This window comes from Aquila chrysaetos, chromosome 10 (assembly GCF_900496995.4).
Source record: "Aquila chrysaetos chrysaetos chromosome 10, bAquChr1.4, whole genome shotgun sequence".
Classification (NCBI taxonomy): Eukaryota; Metazoa; Chordata; class Aves; order Accipitriformes; family Accipitridae; genus Aquila; species Aquila chrysaetos.
The window spans coordinates 10,653,728-10,669,452 of NC_044013.1; the positions used below are offsets into that span (position 1 = coordinate 10,653,728).

The 15,725-nt window shown below is 41.2% G+C and overlaps 1 protein-coding gene across 16 annotated transcripts in view; it reads right to left on the reverse strand.

Annotated features, from left to right (window-relative positions):
* Nucleotides 1-15,725, reverse strand: part of MCF2L2 (MCF.2 cell line derived transforming sequence-like 2) — a 188,637-nt gene that overhangs the window by 120,152 nt on the left and 52,760 nt on the right. For 15 of the 16 annotated variants that reach the window (XM_030027109.1, XM_030027096.1, XM_030027095.1 and 12 more), the window contains exons 3-5: nucleotides 15,302-15,416; nucleotides 6,739-6,829; nucleotides 5,411-5,530 (exon numbers count right to left, since the gene is read on the reverse strand). In XM_030027109.1, coding sequence (XP_029882969.1) covers nucleotides 5,411-5,530; nucleotides 6,739-6,829; nucleotides 15,302-15,416 — 326 coding nt within the window. The remainder of the gene's footprint in view (nucleotides 1-5,410; nucleotides 5,531-6,738; nucleotides 6,830-15,301; nucleotides 15,417-15,725) is intronic. The other variant, XM_030027094.1, reaches the window with a different exon arrangement.

Here is a 15,725-nt window from a genome sequence, read left to right on the forward strand (position 1 = left end):
AGAAATAATGAGCCCTTTCAATCATTGTTCCTAGGATCTGGGTTTGCCTTAAACATGTATGACCAAAGTGCAGTTCCACCACAGGCAGTAAGTTCTTATTATGTATTTGTTCATGCAATGGCCACAGTTTATTTCCACTAGATTTTGCCTTCTCAACATGTACATGGCAATTCTTGAACTAACCACAACTTGACATCATCTTGCTCCTTGCTAGGTTGAGGATGCAGTCAGCTTGCATGTGCATCAAGAGAAAAAGTATGGTATTTCTAAGTCCACACAAACTTCCATCAAATAATTTCTGTATTTTCTAGATAACTGTTATTTACAGAGAAATGGAGGAGTAGGCAGGTTAAACAGCTTCCTCAACACCAACCGCTTGATCCAGGGAAGTGCTGAAATGAGGCTATCGAGAATAGGATTGTCCTTTCAGTTGTATCATTTTATGGCACTCTATGTCCACTGAGTTCACTGGGATTATTCTATTTTAAACCATGATGAAAGAGAAAGGACAGACAAACCTAAATCAATTTTCTTATTTTAAAGAGTCTCCTTACCACTAGACCTGCTTAATGAAAGCAAAAGCAGATTTGCATGCGGCTTCAGGTAAGCAATATTACCTTTTGGCGACCACTGTAAATCTGGCAACACGTGGTTAAACAAATAACATACATGTATTTAATTATGCCTTGTTGTTCTAACAGCTAGAAAATACACCATTATTTCAGCAACAGAAAAACAAGATGTTGAGCACAATTGACTAGAAATTTTAAGCCTTAGACTTTAATATATATCAAATTGTATTATTTCACACTGCTGTTTAAAGAAAGGATAACTGGCTATGCCTGTTAGCAGGCTCCAAGGGAGCATGGTAAGTACACTTGCAAGCACTGTGGACAATGACATGAGCATAGATGTATGGAGGCAAGAGGATGTATGTTCTAGGCTGACAGTGCTCTAAGAAAAGCCTTGAGAACAAACCTGAACAGGTTTTTACCTGATCTTTGTTACAGAATCATTCTACAATAATTCAGGTTGGCAGGAACCTCAGGTCTCTAGTCCAACTTCTTTCTCAAAGCTGGGTCAGCTGTGAGATCAAAGCAGGTTGCTCAGGGCTTCATCCACCTGGGTCTTGAAAACCCCCAAGGATTGAGACTCTACAACGTTTTGGGGCAGTCTGGTCCACTGCCTGATTATCTTTGTGGTGAAAAAGTTTTTCCTTATATCAAGTCAGAACTGCCCTTGTTTGACTTTATGTCAGCTATCTCTTGTCCTACTGTCATGCACCACCTGGCTGCATGCTCTCAGTAACCTGCCTGGAGGGACTGGAAAGCTGCTGTTATGTCATATTAACCATCCCAAGCCTTCCCTTCTCCAGGCTAGGCAAGTCCAGTTCCCTCAGCACCTCCTTATAGAGCACATGCTCCAAGTGCTGACCTTCTTGATGGCTCTCTGTTGACCTCACACCAGATTAATATTTTTCTTCTACTGGGGGAACCAAAACTGGACAGGGCATTTATTCTTAGTGCAATCTAATGAGAGCCAAGTAAAGAGGGATAATCACTTGTCTCAATCTGCTGGCTCTGCCTCTGTTAATACTGTTGCTATTAATGCAGGATGCTGATAGCTTCCTTTGCTGCCAGTGCACACTGCTGGCTTGTATACAGCTTGCTGTCTACCAAGTTCCCAGGTCCTTTTCAGCAGAGTTAGTCCGCAGCCAGTCAGGCTACAGCCTGTATTGTTGTCAGCTATACAACACTGCTGTGCTGTTGGGAGGGAAGAACGTGGTTTCTTCCTTCTTGAGGAAGGAAGTCCTTCTGGAAGGAAGTCCTTCCCAGTTGCAGGACTTTGCATTTGTCCCTTTTGTATTTAATATGCTGGTCACCTCATTCCTGGAGTTTATGTTCCAGTGGCCCTGTCTCTGAGTGTACCAGCTGCTCCTCCCAGTTTAGTGTCATGTGCAAACTTGTTGACAGTGCACCCTGTTGCCTCTTCCAGATCATTGATAAAGATGTTAAACAGGGCAGGTACCAGCAGGTATCACTACATCACTCCACTTGTTGCCCACTTCCAGGTAGAGTGTGACCCATTGACCACTACCCTCTGAGACCAATCATGCAACTAGTTTTTAAATCCATTTAGTTGTCCACCCATCCAGACTTTAACATCCTAACCTGGATACAAGAATATTGTGGGAGATGCATCTGGTCCCGTGGACCTGTATGGATTGAATATTGTCAAGTAGTCCTTGACTCAATTCTTTTTCACTTCCAGCAGTTCATCTTCTCCTTCAACCCTGCTTCTAAACACAGAGGCCAGGAGGAGACCTTGTTGGTGAAGAAATGGAGGCAAAGAAAGCACAGCGTACCTCAGTCAAAGCTAAAAGGAAAACTATTCTCTGAATGTGTTACCAAACAGTTTTGTTATGACCAAAGCCAGAAAACTCAAAACACTACATCATCTTGGAGTAGCCTCAGACTGGAATGTGAAGGCTATGTACTACTTCTGAACTGCAAATCACCTTTGAGAAATTAAGTCTTAACTGCTTTGTAGCTCTTCTCCATCAGAGGTGTTGCTGACAAGTTGGAAATCTTTTGATACTCCAAACTTCACTAAAACTACAGAGGAACACTGTCATGCACTTTTCTTTTAGGAAGATGTTTGCTTTAACCTGATGTGCTCAGCATGAGCCACAAAGCAAATCTATTAGTATTGCTTGCTATGGTGCTACCCAACAGGGCACAAGTCTTCACCCTGCAGGCATCTCTGCAGGAGAAAGCCTAGGAGCAATCCAACATCCAGCTAAGAAACCAATCTTACCGAGCATTAGCATCTCCCAGACTGAAGACAGCCACATTCAGTAAGCTGAAGAATACAAGACAGTAGCAGTTTGGAAGAGGAGGGTCTGCATAAGCAGGTCAGCATGGAACACAGAGCTGTAGTGGGGTTGCTTCATGATTAAAGAAGTCACATTCTACAAAGGTCAAAGAAGTGTCTGCTATGGACAGATTATTCAGCCTTTTGTGTACGCTATGAAGATGCTTTAATTCACTTCCCATGATGGCAGGTTCCTCAGGTAAATGTCTGGGTGTTCCTTTTGAATTTCCAGATTTTATCTCAGATGAACTGTCTCGTGCTCCTGGTTAATGATATTTAATCAAATCACTATCCCAATAGAGATTTACCTCAGGAGGTTTTATTAACCATATTTGTATGTCAATAAATCGTATAAATCCTGCATTTCCTCATTGTGTCTTGTTTATTATTTCAGCCTTTATTTCCTGCTCCTGTTTGACCTTCTGGCTTCTACTCAATCCAATGTTGATTTAACACAGCAAATCTATTTTACTGAATATATTTGCAGTTTGATAGCTCAGATAAACTCTTTAACAAATGTTTCCTTAACAAATGCACACCATATTCTCGAAGCCCCTTTTGAATACTTATGTCCTGGCCCTGACTTGCTTATCGTTGTGATAGGAAATGCAGCCCATCCACGGCCCAGTTGTGACATTAGTGTTGTCATAGTGCCAAATGCACAACATGAACAAACAACCTGCAAACAATTTAAAAGATGATGGCGGTATTAAAGATAGGTATTGATACCTAATTCCTTGAGTAAGGATGTCTCCCATGGGAGAAGAACTCTCTGGCCCTGTTGTCATGCTTGGCATGTAGGATGCTATTTTCAAGGGGGACAAACAGATGTTGCTCTCAGTAACCTACCCATTCTGAAATTGGGACATACCCAGATGGTCTTTTTAGGATGGGCTACAAACACAAGTGAAAGGCCCCTCCAGAGAGTATGGCAGACCCCAGAAACTTAGGACACCTTTAGCACGACCCTAAGCAACTTATAATAGCATCAGACATATGTGCACAGCCTGTATATAAACCTGACAGGCTGTCTACAGACATCTTGGCAGGAGGCAGGCAGATCTAGCAGCAAACACATCATGCTCTTAGTTTTTGTAAGACTGCTTTCTAAGAGCTCTGTGGACATACTCAAGATGGCTCAAAATCTGAATGTTCAAGATGACCCCAAACTAAACTCATATCTTGATTTTTCCTGCCTGTAAGAAAGATGTTATTACTTAATACTTAATGCAGAGCTTGACTCCTGCCTAGAATTAATCTCCCTTCCAACTTTGATAGTTTCAAGTTGGATTTGAAATGCAATACTGTCATCAAATAAATTGCTAAAAGTATAGAAGATGCTGAATTGTTGGAAAATGCTAGTCCTTGATGAAGTTGTCCCTTTCCAGGCTGCAGTCGCTGGTACAATAGTTGCTATGGTAACAGACTGTGGCTTATTAAATACAGGAACATCCATTTTTTAAGGTGCTGTAAAATTAAAAGATTTTGGTTTGTAATCAAACATACATTTTTACATCAATTTTGCATTTTAATTGCCAAAAAACCACCCTTGCCAAACTACAGTCAATGTTACAATTTAATCCACAATAACCAAATGAGTATTCATGATTCCTTTTTTGTATGCACTGTAATAAATGGGATGCTGTCTCTTACTTCAGAAGAAGCATAGAGTATCTTAAACACCTGAACTTCAAACTTAGGTGTTGACAGAACTAGAATTTGTTGGAGGAGAGCCATGGGTCTTTTGCAAAACAATATAAAACCACAAGCAAAATCCAAAACAATCATATGAAATCACTCCAGTAAAGTCATTGTGGAACACAGTATGAGTCTGGTCCAGGACAAAATACCATCAATAATCATAATTCAAGTTTATTTATAAAACACTTTGAAACCACATGCAAACATGCAGCTAGGAACAACTCCCAAAAGAGCTCTCAGAATAATCTAAAACTTAAACTCTTTCAGGATTGATAACCTGCTTCAAATCACATTCTCATCAACCCACAGCATATGCCAAGTGCATATAAAAAGTAGTAAAAACCAAACTGTGAACTCTGAGGGCATGGGGATCATAAAAGGCATTAAGAATAGGCAGTGCTATGCAAGCACTTAACAGGACCACTGTCAGCAGGCCCCATGGATAATACATAAAACAGTGCAGAATTCGGCCCTAGCCTTTCACTGCTCTGTACTCCTAAATACTTGTTTGCCACTGGAGTGAGAAGATCTACCTCTGCCTATATCAGGGGAATGGCTCCACTGAGTTAAGATGTCAATACTTAAAAAAATGAGTCACATTTTATAGCTAGACTGCCCTTCCACATGGGAACATGTCCATTAAATACTGTGAAGCATCCACTGGTAATTAACTCTCTGCCATTACTATTATATACACCACACAGACCCAGATAAAAGTCCCCAGTTGCCACTTGCAATCAATTTTCAGTTACTGGGTTATGAGAAATTGCTGACACCTAAGAACTGCAGACATGGAGATAAAGAAAACACATGGACAAAAAAAATGCATGCTTACCGGTACCTTCATTTTAAAGTCATCTCGATAGAGTTTAATGCCAATGTCAGCGATTGTCCTTTGGATAAAGCGGGAGGGTCGCAGGACAAACACCAGCTGCAGGTTTCCTGGAAATGCTCCCTGCAAGAAATATAGAACTATCAGCAGGCACAACTCTGCCTTACAGGAAGGCCAAGGGAATTTTCAGCCCAGTGTTTCCTAAAGAGGGCAAAGCAGGTAGGACTTACTGAACTTTGCCCAGTCCAGCTGCTAATAATACCAGCTGGTCCATTCAGCACATACCCATCGTCACAATCTCCAAAGCCAATAGAAAGGCTGGCCCATGGATTTTACTGCCCAGCCATACTTTGTTTTTCTGATATGGATTTAGCACAGAGCTCTAAACTTTCTGCAGTCGTGCCTTCCTCCCCCAGATCTGAACCACACCAAGCCCCCTTTTGCCCATTTTTTTAGGTTGCAGCCACTAGAGGGCAAAACTGGCTACCCACGTTGGATTTGGTGAAAGAAGCTGGTGGCACAGATTAATTCCCCAGGCTGACCTACCTTCTCACTCTGGAAAGGCTTTTAAATCTTTTTAACCTCACATATTTTTCCACACACAGAGGCACTCAACACATTCATCAGACATGGCCCTGTCTGCAACACCCAGCCTACATCTCTCACGCACTCCTCTGAGCTCATCAAGCATAAAAAAGAACAATTATAGAAGAGAGCAGCTAAAAAGAACTGAGAATGAAAAGCAATCTGTCTAAATTCCTTAAAAGAACTTAGTCACCTTGGTCATGCCTCCATCCTACATCTCTGTATATAAGTGCTTGCTCCTCACACAGCACATGCTCCTGGTAATAGATATATAAAACCAGCTGCTTTTATTAGCACTGAAAATCAGTGCTCTAGCTCTGACTTTTGCAAATGAGATATAATAAGCTATTAAGAGTTTCTGACAGAGATCACTTACTACCACGCAAACAAGTCCCTTGGGATCTGTTTCTTTCATAAGCAGGCCACATCATCACTCCTCAGTGCACAGAAGGGCACCTCTGTTATATTCTTCTAGGAACCAACTTCAAATTACTAGAATTTACATTGCAGTCAACCCAGCAAATAAGGAATTTGTCCTAATTCAGCAGTAAACAAGGCTGTGCAATTTGTTACTGCAGCTTCCTCCGTCTCTTATTTAACACTCATGAGCTTCAGGGCAGGGGAGAATCTGCATCTATAGCGAGATTAAGGGAGCTAGAAATGAGCACACGAGACTGTATCCTGTGCTGAAGATTCAGCAGATACTTTTAATTTCTATAAGATAAATAACAAAAGAAAGCACTTACTGCTATCCGTGTCAGGGATGCCTTGACTGCGCTCCATTTGTCCCGTCGTCTGTCTATGATGATGATGAACCCGATGCTGGCAGCCTCCAGACTGCAAAACAGATGAAATAATTGTGCTGGGTTACATAGAGATACTCCTGTTCCAAGGAAGTGTACTGCAGCAAAACACAGGCTCCATCAGATCACCCTCTAAGCCCATTATGAAAATGCAATGTACGGTGGAAAGAATGAATATTTGGCAGAAATTCACACGAAAACGAAAGCCGGCAAATTTTCTCTTTCCAGTATAAGGCTAGCAGATTACACAAAACATGAATATTTTATCTGTTAAATCTCTCAGCTGCTATGCTGCCCTGCTGCCAAATCTAGGTGATATGAATAGTTCAGGATCACGAATTACACTGTGCCGTACTGAAGACAAAAAGCCTCAGATCTTGTTTTCTCTGCAAAATAATTCAGATTACTAGACACCCCACTTCAGTCTTCATTCTCCAACTATGCTGACATCTGACAGGGGCGCTTAGCTCCAGGGAGTCAGTATCCCCCTACTGTCACCACCTTGCCTGTGTACACGATGCCCCAGGAATTTTAGTAGGCAAAGCAGGAATTGAAGAGTTGCACTGTGCCAACCACAAGCTGGTTCTAGGGTTGCGAGTCATTCAAAAGTATCCTTTTAACATATTGGCTAGAATAACAGTTACTCTTCCTTCTCAGTACTTTTCAAGGAGAATCTATGAGGCACTGCTTTGATGCTCCATCCCATCTATGTAGACCTCATAACTATCCCATTCTTTCTCTCTCTCTCTATCCCTCTCAAAAATCCCACTTTGGTGTGCAGGGCTTCAGTGGGACTGCTCTACTCTCTGCCTTCCAAGAGTGGTCAGAGTTGGAGAGAAGTCCTTGGAAGCTAATAAGCACCCACTGAGAAAAATCTCCAGAAACTTCACTAGAGCAGGATGGCTCAGTCATCTCTGGACAAACCAGAGGCAGACAGAAAAAGCATAAATGTCATAATCAAAGGACATATTGCAATCAAACATCTAATCACAAATTAAGGTCAAAAGAGATTGTATAAAACATTTCCTTAATCCTTTTTCCATTCCTTTTCCAACCTTGCTTTTCCAAGAAGCAACCCAGGAACATCATTTTCACGGGTCATTTTGTGCAAACTCATGTCAATAATCCACCAAAGAGCACCAATGTTAGCAACTCTGAGCTTCTGCTGCAGCTCTGCAGGATCAAGAACAGCAACCTGAAAGCTGAAGTGTTGTGCAAATCTGGGATGCCATGCAAGTGTTCCTAATAGTTCATACTGGTAATAGGAAATCTCATTGGATTTCCCACTTCAATATTTTTACAGCAGTCCTCTGAGAATTACAAAATTCAATGACAATAGATGACCTTTCCTCTTAAATAGTGCAATACGCAGCTCTTTATGCAAAAGACAAAAAACGTGTTTGCAGCAGTGCCTCACAAGCACAGGGAAGATAATTTATCAGTTTCTCCTTTTATATATATACAAATATATGCATATCCTTCAATAGCCCGACAAATGTTTCAAGGAAAAAAATGGCCAGCATGGTATCTATGTGTTTGCTCTAGAAGTTAGGAAAAAAATGTTCAGATGAAGGCAACAAAGAAATTGTGTGTATTGCAGATTGTTACAGAAAGGGTGTGAGAAACTAAACACAAAGTCTCACCCTGGGGACTTCCTAACCTACCCAAAAATGTGCATTGGTTTTATCAAACTGCTTCTGCTGATTGGAACCAAAAATTGCTTTGGAAGTCTGATAGGCATGAAAGACCTGGGCAAATCAGCCTCAGCCTGCAGACCACCAGGCAGCATCTCTGTGTACAGGGTGCCTGTCCTGCCTAAAGGAGACACATAGGATCAGGTCAGGCTTTTTCTTTCTGCCTTGACAACTGATGTTGCTGCATCATAGATGGGGTGCCAGGAATTCTGGTTACATCTTAAACAGAGAAGGTTGGGATAAAATTGCTGATAGTTTGGGAAATCAAAACAAGCACAAAGCCACATGTCATTTTCCTCCTTTGCTTGTGTGATCCACATCCAAAAAATTCTTTTTTGTTTAGTAATTTGCCAAGAAACATTTAGGTCACTACAGAAAGAAAACAACTGCTAGAAACTGTAGGGCACAAATGCATTTAGGATTCACAAGGGAAAGGAAAGAAAGGGTGGTTTTTTGCTTCTCTGTTCCCATTTAATACCCCTGGCACAGCATCTCACTCCAGGCAAAAGGCTGCAGTGGTGTGAATCCCCACTCCACAGCATCAGAGCTGCATCCACCCTGGGCACACTGGTCTGCCAGTCCCTGTGCCAACAACTGCCCCAGCTACTCCATCGACTGTAGGTGAACTTGGAAGCTACAAGCCCCCCAATCTTCCAGCTAATACAACCACCACTCCAAAAGGCAAAAAAGCCATTGAGAAGCTGTCAAATAGAAACACACTCTAAAAACCAAACTGATGTGGGTTGCACTGAGTTCCCTGGCCTAAGGAACAGGAGACTATCCAGTCAACACTGACTGCTGTCTGACCATCCAATCCACAGAAAGATTAAAGACAGGATCATACTCATTAACAAATACTTGAAAACTCTCCTACATACTATCCACCAATTCAGACTAATTCAGAATAAAGTTTGTAAACATTTGATACTGATAATATTAACAGTTGTCATAATCCAGTGCTCCCAAAAACCAATCCCAGCACACTTGCTGGCCTCTTGTTAAAGCACAAACTCAAGCATGCTCTAGCCCCATACAGGTGGAGGTTAGCTCTTCTATTCACAGTTCTTCAAATGACCAGAGAAATGAGTAATCACAAGATACATGTCCCATTTAGGTTTCTTTGCTTTTGCAGGAAATGGGATTTGATCCAAATGTCTGGTTAACCAGAACAAATACAAAAAAATGCTTGTTGTGACTTATTATTTGAAGAGAACAATGTTACAATTCAATATCCACGTTGCTTACAGTGTATTATTGAAACTGGTCTATTGTTTAGAACAAAATTATTAGTAAAATAGCAAGATATGAAGGGGCAATTAAGCCAATGCAATTCTCCTTTCAACAGTTACATGTTTAGAAGACTTTGGAAAAGGCTGTCTTTTTAATATGCTTTATATATTTTTGACAGCCATGTTAATTTTTGAGAACCATGTTAAAGCAGCAGGAAAATGGGAATGTACGAGGACAAAATTTGAATCAAACACATCACCAAAACATGGTCTCTACTCCAGAAAAACAGAGACTATATATTGGAATCAGTATCTAATTATGTTTTCAGCTCAGACTAACACAACCAGTCTGTAGCTGCTGAATATCTCTCAGACCATAATTGGACACATAGAATCAGGTTCAAATCTGACACAGTTCCATTAAAACCAGTAATTTATAACAAAATGATCAACAAAGTGTGTTAGCAGAAGTTAACAAAATACTGATGTTGGTCTAATTCAACTAATATCAGGTTAATAAAAATGAGAAAAATCTGTTCTTCACAAAATTTATGATGTAGCTAAACCACAAGTAACTATATCCATAAGCACCATATTCACACAAGCTGACTACACATCGAAATTGCCTTGTCTTGCCTATCTACTTGGTTTGAAAGACTGACTAAAGGCTTTCTAATAGGAGTGTACATGGAGGCTTGGGGGCCTAAAAGAATTCAGAATCAGACCCTTATAATCACACCTTGGTGAGCAAACTGCAATAGAAGTAACCGACAGGAGAACACCTGCCAAAAGCAACAAGTACAACTGTGATTTAAACAAACACAAAAGTATTTGTGCCAAGTAAAACTTGCCTCAGTGCCTCAGAACTAACTCTTAAGTCCTATTTTTAAAGTCCCTCAAACATGTAGATCAGAAGTCACTTGAAAGGCACCTTTGCTGTATTTTTCAAGTACATGTCCATGATCAAGCAGTTCATTTTTTCAGATGTTCTTCTGCACGGGGATTTGTAACAGCACAAAAGCATCCAGGCATCAGATGCAACAAGAAAAATTAAATTCATAGATAATAGCAACAAGAGCTTATGAAATTCAGATAGAGACAAGAAAATGCAAGAGAGAAGCAGCAAAGGAATTTTCTCATGAAATTAGGCTTGGCATGAGTGGTCATGAGGGTGGGGAGAGCTGGGAATAGTAAACATATCGGAATAGAAACATTGCTTATCAGTTGCCACCGCAAATCACAGTGTTCCAGGCCAGTTAAAGAGACTGAGGAAATGAAAGATTAAATAGATACTTACATAATGACTTGGATTTAAATATGAGAAAAGAGCAAAGGAGAGCAAAATACCACTGAGTGTACAGTCTAGCTATGGTGGGGCACTACTCACAGCTCTCTCCCTCCAAGACCAAGTGTCGTAACGGCAGCTGGCTGGCAAAGACAAAACCTACCAACCAGTCATGCCTGGCACATGGGGCTGCAGGGGAAGGCACAGGCCAGAACACTTTATTACACAAACAGTGTAGGTACAATTCTAGCTGTGGACAAGTACGAAGAACAAGCCAAGGCATGAGATCTGAGAGAGATTTGTCAGGGTAAAATGAGTATCAGGCCATTACACAAACAATTCAGGTACCTATTGCAGTATATATCATTTACAACATTGAACCTATGATGTTGTCTGAGATGAAATGGGTAAAAAAATGGAGAATAGACTTAAAAATTACATGATTTGAAGAAGGAGAAAAAGACTGGGGAGAGAAGATGAGAAAACCACATGCTGCTAAAAAACAAACCACCTGAGTAGAGCACAGAAGAAAATGTGGGAGAATATCTACATCAAATTACTCTGACAGACTATGCAAAGGCAAAGAAACCATTCAGAGATAGACCTCTGTAAATCTTGGCTGCCACAGGTTGATGGATGCAACACAACAAGGGTCTAGGCAAGAGAGGTACCTTTGGACAACAGAAAACTCAAAATGGGCCTGTAACCCTGATACAAAGCTAGACCTCAGCCTTCTGCAATGTTATTCCCTGCTTTTCACTTTGATGTTCAGGATGGTATCAATTGTCTTTGCTGAGATAAGCCAACGGTATTTGTATGTTTAGGTTTTTGTTTAACTTTTGTTTTTATGGTTTTTGGTTTTGTTTTGTTTTTTTTTTTCTGATTTAAGACCTAAATTTAGCCAGAGAAACAGAGGGAGTGTCAGCAAGTGATCCTACTTCAGTCAGCATGGTGAAAGGAAAGGCCATACCAAGGTCTGAATGTTATTTGGCGCTAAGGGATGCATGCAGGCAAAGAGCCATAGGAAGAAGCCCAGCCAAGATGGCAGCATCAGCGCAAGTGGATGTACAGCTGAGAAACCCCACTCAGGTGTGTGTATCCAGAGGAAGGGACTTTGAAAGCAAACACATACACTCTATCAATGTTTTCTCAGTGTCAGTACTGTAATACCTCTACCCTCATTATGGAAATGCATTGGGGTTTCTCCAGTTCTCTGAAAAGGGGGATTTGAAGACAATCCTGCACAGCAGACAAACATCAAGCTAACCTCCAAATTAAATTCTGGCATATTTGCCTAGATCTACAGATGTCTGGCAGAGAGGTTCCCTTTCCCTGAATGAAATGTGTGCAATCAGCAGAGCTGTTCCACCCCCAGCTCTGAATTCAGGTTAGCCCTTGAACACTGATTTGAGGAGGCCAGATGTTGGATTTTCTCACTTCTTTTGGAAGGAGAGAAGGGCACCTGTTTATCAAAGTAGTTGATCCATGTCCATTGGAAGAGAAGGGAATTCTGGCCATGGAATAAAGCAAGTAAAAAAGGGCTTTCTGGAGCTATCTATTGTAAGTGTGCATGCACAGAGGTATGCATGTGCATACACCATGTTACTCAATGTTTGTGGACATGTATGTACGTAGAACCTTTGGTGGAGCACTCTCACAAGCAGGTGTTGAGCCAGAGGGAAAATTAATCAGATTACAAAACTCTGACTGGGCTGATCTTCCATCCTGGAGAGTAGTTAATGTATTAAAGCCCAGAAGTGCAAGGTTTACTTACAGCCCACCCCAAAATACTGTGGTATGCCACAGATGGTAAAGCAAATTTGTTCAGCAACAGCAAAGAAAAGTGCATGCCTATGGATCTGAATAACAACATTTGCTGTCTATCTTTTCAATATTTTGTCACATGGGCACATAAGATCAATCATTCCAGAGGGACTTAGAAAGTTACTAACTCACTGAATGATATAATCTGTGATCACAGATCTCATCTCCACAACTAGCATGAACCTTATTGTACAGAAGTGCTTTCTATGATAAACAGGGTGAACTGGTTTTCAAACTATACTTCATCTTGCCTGATTCATGGCCATACCCTTTGTAACTCCACAAGAGTTAGAGACTGTTCTCTTCTCTTAGTCACTTTGTTTGATACCTGCACAGCTTCCTTGGGAATTAAAGGTGAACTACTAGCAGTGAAACAACATGTACAGGAACACTGTCATAATACACACAGTCGTATGCAGTACAGTAGTGCTAATGAAAGTAACAAATGCAGTCCCTTTACTGCTTGCTGAGAGGTATGACAGAGACTCTCTGTGCATGGACCAGCCAACTGCAGATTAACAAGACTCTGCTGCACCCAAACAGGTCCACTACTTATGTCACATTAAGATTGTACTTCATATAATTATGTCATAAATCACACAACCAAAGCTTGCTGCTCAGGTTCTTCCTCTTCTAAACTAATACCTTTGTCCCTCACCACCTACCTAAAGGGTGACAAGTTTCAAACAGCGACTCAAGAAATGTGGTCAATCTTTCTAAAAGCACTGCAATAAAGACTAGCAAACTCCCTGGAAAACTGACATCCCTACAGCGCGATCTATGATTGAACGTAAGAGTCAAACCAATGTGCTGGTATGCAGAAAATATAGGTTCAAACCCCAGCCTGTCACTGACCTTGAACAGATCATTTAAATCAAACTTAATAGTCACTTACTCAACACAAGTTTTGGTGAGCCTGTCTGTAGTGTAAGATGTTACTTACACGTATCTCATCATCTGTAAAATAGGCATATTGCAGCTCTCCTGACTTACAAAGTTTTGAAACTTAATTCATCATTCTTTGCACATTGTTCTGTGATTCCTTGGGGGAAGAGAAAACACAAAACTGATAAACTGAATCAGAGCACAGGTCCATCTAGCCCAATACCCTGTCTCCAGTGTTGGTAGGTATTGGATACTGAGGCAAAAGCAGAAGGAAAGTGAGAAGGACAATCTTTCTCTTGGTGTTCTCCCAAGTCCCAGTATTAAGGAATATATGGATTTCTTCAGCCAGAGTTTTCATCTGAGCCAGTGTTCAGCTGCTATTGACAGAGCTATCCTTCATGAATTTGGCTAATTTCTTTTGAACCCATCTGTACTTATGGCTTTCACACAGGCTGAAGAAGCATAAGGCATTTCTGTCTATCATGTTGACAATGTAACATGCTAGTTCCCCAACATGTGACAACATTACTGGGAATCACCCACCAGTATACCAAATACAAAGAACTGGAAAACTAGTTTTGTGTTTTTCTCAGCTACTATTGCTGTTTTATTAACCCTGAAGCTCGTCATCCTCCCAGTCCTGAAGCTAGTGAAGAAATTCATAAGACAGAGTTTCTCCTGGCAGAACAAAAGCCCTACAGAGCAGAGTGAAACAATGAAGCCGTTAAGTTCACAGTGTGTGGTTTCTCTCAGCTTGCTTTGGCAACTCAGTATGGGGAATACATGTAGGTGGAGCTGGAAAACTTCTTACTCAAACTTGAAGGAGGCACGTTTTCCCCTCATCATCCTCTAAGCACCTTTATACCCAAGACCACAGGAAATAATAAATCCCTGCTGTGCTTCTAACTAGCACAAACAACCATGGTCCAGAGACAGAATCGGGGGACTGAAAAAATATTAAGCTCTCTTTTTGGATAAACAAAAAGTAATTCAGCAGCCATGCCTTAGCACACTTCCTCAGAGCAGTGGAAGTGAGTTTGTTTCACTACCCTCACACAGCTGCAGGCAAACAGCAAGAAAAACATCCTAGCTGTGGAGCAATCTCCTAATGAACGAAGCATCAGCAAGCACGTGGTGCTTGCCAGAATTCTGTCAACAGGGCACCTAGCTTGCTTTCTCAGAAAAGAGAAAGCTTGCACAGAAAGATGCACTCAGAGAATAAGCAGTAACAGGACCTATGTAAGTTTGGCTCCTTCCAGATGCAACCCTTACCTTGTTACATCCAGTGTCCCTGAGAGTTTTCACAAATGGGCCCTCTTAGCTCCTTTTAGATCTGCTATCTTTACTACTGCTCTTCAGATCTACACCCCCTCTCACCCAGTTCAAGCCCTGAACAGAAAACCTGACCTAGGTGAAGCTTCCTTTCCCATGCAAATGAGGAAAGTGGCTCCTAGAGCCTTCTGTACCTGGGAAAGTTTCATACTGGATGCAGAGTCACTGGTACATCCTGGTAGCATCACTAAAAGCAGTGAACCACTGAGGAAGCAAAGCTCTCTAGGAAATCACCAGACATTTGTTCTTAGCCTCACCTGGGAATGCTGGTTAGATATGTGACCACATTCAGAAAATCTTCATCAGGTATGTCACTGAATCCTGCAAATTCTGGAAAAGTTATAATGGGTGCCCCATCCTTCCCTCTTCCTCCTGCAAAAGAAAGGTTGTAAAGATTAGAGGGTGATTTTATGCCTTTGAACAGAGTGGTCAGTACTCAAACGGGAAACACTGGCATATCCCTCATTGAAAAGCACCCAGATCCAGTGCACATGTGATTAGCTTCCCATTTGATATTATAACTCACTGTAGTTTCATTACCTCAGTTTACTCCAGCTGAGATTCTAGCCTCTGTTGTTTATTCTTAGTTTTTTCATGAGCCTTCTGCATAGTTCTGATTAAGCCCTTTCTTTGGTTCTTTGTTTCCCATTTCCAAGTAATTTCTTGTGACAATATTACAAC